Raw genomic sequence first — 7,447 nt, 5'->3', positions numbered from 1 at the left:
TGTATTTCATCCAATAGCCATGGGAGTTTATCAAATTTGGATTTGTTTTCGAATTCTTTGTGGGTCTGTGTAATCTGAGGGAAATATGTGTCTCTAATATGGTCATATATTTGGCATGAGGTTAGGAAGTGAAGCTCAGTTTCCACTTTATTTTGTGGGCAGTGAGCACATACTGTTGCCTGTCTTCTCTTGAGAACCATGTCTGCCTACGGCGGCCTTTCTCAATAGCAAGGCTATGCTCACTGAGTCTGTACATAGTCAAAGCTTTCCTTAAGTTTGGGTCAGTCACAGTGGTCAGGTATTCTGCCACGGTGTACTCTCTGTTTAGGGCCAAATAGCATTCTAGTGTGCTCTGTTATTTTGTCAATTCTTTCCAATGTGTCAAGTAATTATCTTTTTTATTTTCTCATGATATGGTTGGGTCTAATTGTGTTGCTGTCCTGGTGCTCTGTGGGGTCTGTTTGTGTTTGTAAACAGAGCCCCAGGACCAGCTTGCTTAGAGGACTTATTTCTCTGTAGGTGATGGCTTTGTTATGGAAGGTTTGGGAATCGCTTCCTTTTAGGTGGATGTCGAGTTTAATGTCTATTTTCTGGATTTTGATAATTATCTGCCTAATTCTGCTCTGCATGCATTATTTGGTAGTTTACGTTGTACACTGAGGATATCACTCTCTCTCTCTCGCTCTCTCTCAATTAAATTAAATTAAATTACATTTCAATTTAAGGGCAAAATTGGCATGGGAAACATATGTTAACATTGCCAAAGCAAGTGAACTAGATACTAAACAAAACTGAAATAAACAATAAAAAGTAACAGTAAACATTACACCCCCCCCTCCCTCCCTCTCGCTCTCTCTCTCTCTCTCTCTCTCTCTCCCTCCCTCTCTCTCTCTCTCCCCCCCCCCTCTCTCTCTCTCTCTCTCTCTCTCTCTCTCTCTATCTCTCTTTCTCTCTCTATCTCTCTCTCTCTCTCTCTAACTCTCGCTCCTTCTCCCCTCTCTCTCTCCCTCCCTCCCTCTCCCTACCTCTCTCTCTCTCGCTCTCTCTCGCTCGCTCTCTCTCTCCCCCTCACCCTCTCTTGTGATATTTCCACCATCCTCCATTGTATTAGACTCCTGATTACACATTAACAGAACCTATGACTAGTGGGTTCTTCTGACCAAGGTAAAGGTGTGTCTTCATCTAGATGGGGACTTGTATAAAGTCCTCTCCCTGCTGCCCAGGTGACTGATTTGATTTGACACAGTGAGTTGTGAGACCTGTTAGTAAAGGAGAGAGGGACATTGTTGATGATGATGCTGGGTCTGGGCTCTGTTGGATTGGTTCTGTTATCTCTGGCTGTCCAGAGTGGACATGGAGCCCAGGACAGGTGAGTCTGGGAGGGATACTGTAACTCTACTACGGTTAGTCTCCTATGAAGGATGACTTAACAAGTCAGACTAACAGGATTTTTATTAAAGATTCATACATCGGTAGCTGATTTACAACCAATTTATAACCACCAAACCAAGATGTATTCGTTTGATGTGCATAGAGTATGTGTGTGTCAATGTACAGTGCTGTTTGGAGTAGAGAGGAGACCACTGAGAGGAATTACTACACCAGGTACCACAACATGTCAGAGGTGAGGGACACACACACACACACACACACACACACACACACACACAAAGAATGAAAGAGTCCTCACTGCATAGAGACTCTGGTACCTCTCCCTATAGATTACAGCATGGATGGAGCAGATGAAGAGGGAGAACCCAGATGTTGTGTCCTCCATGGTCTACGGTCAAACCTATGAGAGGAGGAACATCACCTTACTGAAGGTTCTTCACCTCTCTCTCTCTCTCTCTCTCTCTCTCTCTCTCTCTCTCTCTCTCTCTCTCTCTCCCTCTCCATTCACTGTCTTCAGAGTTCCTAGAAAGCCAGGGTGGTGGAACATACCTGACCCTCTCTATAGACTACAGAGGAGTTCCTCTAGTCCTAATATTCTGTATGGTATCAGAAGCACAATAGATGTCTCCTGGGAGACAAACAAGGGAGATTATGGCCACCACTCAGTTACTGAAAGATATAGAGCTTAGATGTACTTATCTCCTATTGGTTGTTGCGTTGCAGATTGGTCTGAGTTCTACTGGGAGGAAGAAGGCTATCTGGATGGACTGTGGGATCCACGCCAGAGAATGGATCGCTCCTGCTTTCTGCCAGTACTTTGTCAGAGAGGTGTGTGTGTCCATTACAGTGAAACATATCCTTGTTTCTGTCAGGACTGTGTCTAGGGGTGTGAGTACCAATCATGGAAACCCCCTCATTGATTTCTACCAACAGATCCTGAGAACGTACAAAACCGACACCAAGGTGAATGAGATGATGAAAAATCTGGATTTCTACATCACACCAGTCCTAAACGTTGATGGCTACATCTACTCTTGGCATAATGAAAGCGTAAGTACTGATTAATGCTACTTCAGACCAGCTTTGACACATTCTGGGAAACTACTGGAAATATGACAAATTGTTTCTTTAATTGCGTCACATCTCTGCCAGGTGTTATCAGTACAGTACATAGTTCACAATAGACCTAGACATGCTGGTACAATATATGAGTAGACCTTACAAGTAACAAGAGCGCCATCTATTGGCTTGGATGACATATTGTAACAGAAATATTATTGATGACAGTATTATCATTCCAGTTAGTGACTAGTGGTTCTTATCTCTGTAGACTCGACTGTGGAGGAAGTCCAGATCTCCAGGAACAGGAGGCTGTACCTGCTATGGAACAGACCTCAATCGTAACTTCTACGCTAACTGGGGCAGTGAGTATGGTTCTTACTCTAAACCACACTCACTCACACACACCAAAGTTGGGGTCAATTCCATTTCAATTCCATTAAATTCAGATAGTACACTGAAATTCCAATTCTCAATGCTTTTCAATGAGGAACATTTGGAATTTGGTTTACTTCCTGAATTGACTGGAACTGAGATAGAATTGACCTCAACCCCAACACTGACACACACACATCCTAACTGTGTTTTCCTCTCCTGTCTGTGCAGTGGTTGGTGTCTCGACAGACTGCTGCTTTGAGACCTACTGCGGTACCAAGGCTCTCTCTGAGTCTGAGGCCTGGGCCGTCACAGACATGTTGGGGAAAATGAGGGAAGACATTCTGGCTTTCCTCACCATCCACTCCTATGGCCAGCTAATCCTGGTGCCCTACGGACATCCCAACATCTCAGCACCCAACTACGATGAGCTGGTACGCCTGTTCCACACACAAGTAGACCAGCGTTTTTCAATTCTGCTTTTGGAGACGCACAAGGGTGCAATTTCTTTGACCCTAATAACGTATGTCTCTGTGTTACCAGATGGAGGTGGGTCTGGGAGCAGCCAAGGCTATAAAGGCAGTCCATGGGATGGACTACACTGTAGGCACCTCACCTGATGTGTTGTGTAAGTAGTGAGGCTAAGAGGATACTGTGACTTCTAAGTGGCTATAGTTACATGAATATCCTGTTTACAATTCAACAAATCCTTTCTTGTGTTTCTCTATTATTACAACCACTGGCCTATACTCTGTCTCCAGATGCCAACTCGGGATCGTCTCGTGACTTCGCCAGGCTGATCGGCATCCCGTTGTCTTTCACCTTTGAGCTCAGGGACAAGGGCGAACACGGCTTTGAGCTCCCAGAGGACCAGATCCAGCCCACCTGTGAGGAGGCCTACGCCGGAGCACAACACATCATCACCTACACACACGACAAGGCCTTCTACAGCTATGCTGCCACCGTCAGGGCAACACTGTGGACCACACTGCTGGCAGCCTGGGTCTCTAGCGCCACCCAGCCGTAAACTGGGAGGACTGCAGGAGTCAGGCCAGGAGATGGTGGCAGTTTATCAGTATATTCAGAAATGAGACTTTGGACAAAAGTGATAAACTGTCAGATAGACTATAAAATCTGTTTAATCACTTATTTGATCAACTGTGCTTTGTTATTTGTTTCTCTACAATTCTGCTGTAAAATATAACGCTCGTTAAAAGTGACAAAACACAAACACGTTTGTACAGTAGAATATTTTGAATGAACATTTCCGTGATATAAATATACTCAACTGCTATGTAATGCTGTCGTAACGTCCTGCTTCTGTTATCGAGCCCCACGAGTTCAGTGAAGGTCCAGTTCAACATTAGATCAACCTCTGCTCCGGATGAAATATTGGACTGTTTAACTTGATCAGATCCAACAGCACCATTGTGTCCAGTTGCTTTCACCTCTGTCAGGTTTCTAGTTTTTATTGTCACGTGCACAAGTACAGTGGAATGCCTTTCTTGTTTGCTCGTTCCCAACAATGCAGTAATCAATATCAGTAGTACTATCATTTGTTTGTATAAAAAAGTAAAGTAGAACAAAAACCCAGTGTTCCTGGGTAGCAGAAGGTTACGTTGACCCCCTCTCCCCTGTCCATGTGTAGCTGAGGAGCATTAAAGGCGCTGCTTGGTCAATCTGTTGTCTGCATTGGCCGTCCAGTATTTACGGTGATACAGCCTCTGCAGAAGTCAGGGCTTTCATACTTATTGCACTTCGTGGGGGCTGTTGTGAGGGAAGTTGTCAAGGAAGTGAGCTTGTGTTCAAACAGGACCTCCCGCCCCCACCTACTGTCAACCATTCATGTTAATGCAGAGCTATATGAAGCTATACGGAGCTATACGGACCCCTCCGCATCATTACATTGGGAGGTGCACAGTGATGTGGTACAGAGCTCAATTTGGCTTCTGTTCAGTTTATTTTATTTTATTAATTCGACCATTTAAAAAAACAAGCACACATAAAACTTAAAAAGCCATACATGCACTTGAGTAAAACCATGGAGGATGACACACAATAAAGTCTGGGACTTATTTCCATTGTGGTCCTCTTGAGACAAGATGGCTAGACAACATTGAACACAGTTAAACACAGTGTGGCATTGAGATAATAAAACATAAAAACAAAGAAGAAGAACATCTATCTCATCATTCCAGTTACATCATAGGGGTTATTCATATGGGCACAGAGGACATCAAACATATTTTTACTTTATGTTTAAAGCTGCCCAGAGAGGACGTTGTTTTTATGGGCAGAGGCAACTCATTCCATTCTGAGGATCCAGTATACAAGAAAGTACCTTTCCCAGCATTACTCCTGAACCTGTATAAGCACACACCAGCAACACCTGATCTGGTGCTGTGATTATGTGCATCCCTAACACGGGGAAAGTAATCACTTAAATATCTGGGCGCAGGACCATAAATACTCCTGTAAACCAAACCCAGTCTAATCTGGAACACCTCAGTCTCAACAGGCAGAACCATAAATACTCCTGTAAACCAAACCCAGTCTAATCTGGAACACCTCAGTCTCAACAGGCAGAACCATAAATACTCCTGTAAACCAAACCCAGTCTAATCTGGAACACCTCAGCCTCAACATGCAGAACCATAAATACTCCTGTAAACCAAACCCAGTCTAAGCTGGAACACCTCAGCCTCAACATGCAGAACCATAAATACTCCTGTAAACCAAACCCAGTCAAATCTGGAACACCTCAGCCTCAACAGGCAGAACCATAAATACTCCTGTAAACCAAACCCAGTCTAATCTGGAACACCTCAGCCTCAACATGCAGAACCATAAATACTCCTGTAAACCAAACCCAGTCTAATCTGGAACACCTCAGCCTCAACATGCAGAACCATAAATACTCCTGTAAACCAAACCAAATCTAATCTGGAACACCTCAGCCTCAACATGCAGAACCATAAATACTCCTGTAAACCAAACCCAGTCTAATCTGGAACACCTCAGCCTCAACAGGCAGAACCATAAATACTCCTGTAAACCAAACCCAGTCTAATCTGGAACACCTCAGCCTCAACATGCAGAACCATAAATACTCCTGTAAACCAAACCCAGTCTAATCTGGAACACCTCAGCCTCAACAGGCAGAACCATAAATACTCCTGTAAACCAAACCCAGTCTAATCTGGAACACCTCAGCCTCAACAGGCAGAACCATAAATACTCCTGTAAACCAAACCCAGTCTAATCTGGAACACCTCAGCCTCAACAGGCAGGGCCATAAATACTCCTGTAAACCAAACCCAGTCTAATCTGGAACACCTCAGCCTCAACAGGCAGAACCATAAATACTCCTGTAAACCAAACCCAGTCTAATCTGGAACACCTCAGCCTCAACATGCAGAACCATAAATACTCCTGTAAACCAAACCCAGTCTAATCTGGAACACCTCAGTCTCAACAGGCAGGGCCATAAATACTCCTGTAAACCAAACCCAGTCTAATCTGGAACACCTCAGTCTCAACAGACAGAACCATAAATACTCCTGTAAACCAAACCAAATCTAATCTGGAACACCTCAGCCTCAACAGGCAGAACCATAAATACTCCTGTAAACCAAACCCAGTCTAATCTGGAACACCTCAGCCTCAACAGGCAGGGCCATAAATACTCCTGTAAACCAAACCCAGTCTAATCTGGAACACCTCAGCCTCAACATGCAGAACCATAAATACTCCTGTAAACCAAACCCAGTCTAATCTGGAACACCTCAGCCTCAACATGCAGAACCATAAATACTCCTGTAAACCAAACCAAATCTAATCTGGAACACCTCAGCCTCAACATGCAGAACCATAAATACTCCTGTAAACCAAACCCAGTCTAATCTGGAACACCTCAGCCTCAACAGGCAGAACCATAAATACTCCTGTAAACCAAACCCAGTCTAATCTGGAACACCTCAGCCTCAACATGCAGAACCATAAATACTCCTGTAAACCAAACCCAGTCTAATCTGGAACACCTCAGCCTCAACAGGCAGAACCATAAATACTCCTGTAAACCAAACCCAGTCTAATCTGGAACACCTCAGCCTCAACAGGCAGAACCATAAATACTCCTGTAAACCAAACCCAGTCTAATCTGGAACACCTCAGCCTCAACAGGCAGGGCCATAAATACTCCTGTAAACCAAACCCAGTCTAATCTGGAACACCTCAGCCTCAACAGGCAGAACCATAAATACTCCTGTAAACCAAACCCAGTCTAATCTGGAACACCTCAGCCTCAACAGGCAGAACCATAAATACTCCTGTAAACCAAACCCAGTCTAATCTGGAACACCTCAGCCTCAACAGGCAGGGCCATAAATACTCCTGTAAACCAAACCCAGTCTAATCTGGAACACCTCAGCCTCAACAGGCAGAACCATAAATACTCCTGTAAACCAAACCGAGTCTAATCTGGAACACCTCAGCCTCAACAGGCAGGGCCATAAATACTCCTGTAAACCAAACCCAGTCTAATCTGGAACACCTCAGCCTCAACAGGCAGGACCATAAATACTCCTGTAAACCAAACCCAGTCTAATCTGGAACACCTCAG

General features: G+C 44.3%; 1 protein-coding gene across 1 annotated transcript; it reads left to right on the top strand.

Moving 5' to 3' along the window:
- The first annotated feature begins 1,189 nt into the window (after positions 1–1,189).
- Positions 1,190–4,505, top strand: LOC118936676 (carboxypeptidase O-like). Its single transcript, XM_036982206.1, has 9 exons — positions 1,190–1,369; positions 1,558–1,624; positions 1,722–1,823; positions 2,116–2,220; positions 2,326–2,442; positions 2,723–2,816; positions 3,058–3,260; positions 3,370–3,454; positions 3,588–4,505. Exons 1-9 carry the CDS (start codon positions 1,290–1,292, stop codon positions 3,851–3,853), a joined length of 1,119 nt encoding a protein of 372 aa, XP_036838101.1. The 5' UTR covers positions 1,190–1,289; the 3' UTR covers positions 3,854–4,505.
- Positions 4,506–7,447: the final 2,942 nt, after the last annotated feature.

This window comes from Oncorhynchus mykiss, chromosome 7, assembly GCF_013265735.2.
Source record: "Oncorhynchus mykiss isolate Arlee chromosome 7, USDA_OmykA_1.1, whole genome shotgun sequence".
Lineage (NCBI taxonomy): Eukaryota > Metazoa > Chordata > Actinopteri > Salmoniformes > Salmonidae > Oncorhynchus > Oncorhynchus mykiss.
This window is presented reverse-complemented; position numbering and strand designations above follow the sequence as displayed.

Excerpts from the sequence above, each read along its gene's own strand:
- LOC118936676 (XM_036982206.1), top strand. The coding sequence starts at position 1,290 with ATGATGATGCTGGGTCTGGGCTCTGTTGGATTGGTTCTGTTATCTCTG. Across the intron at positions 1,370-1,557 it reads GGACATGGAGCCCAGGACAG|TGCTGTTTGGAGTAGAGAGG; the intron begins GTGAGTCTGGGA and ends GTCAATGTACAG. Across the intron at positions 3,261-3,369 it reads CACCCAACTACGATGAGCTG|ATGGAGGTGGGTCTGGGAGC; the intron begins GTACGCCTGTTC and ends CTGTGTTACCAG.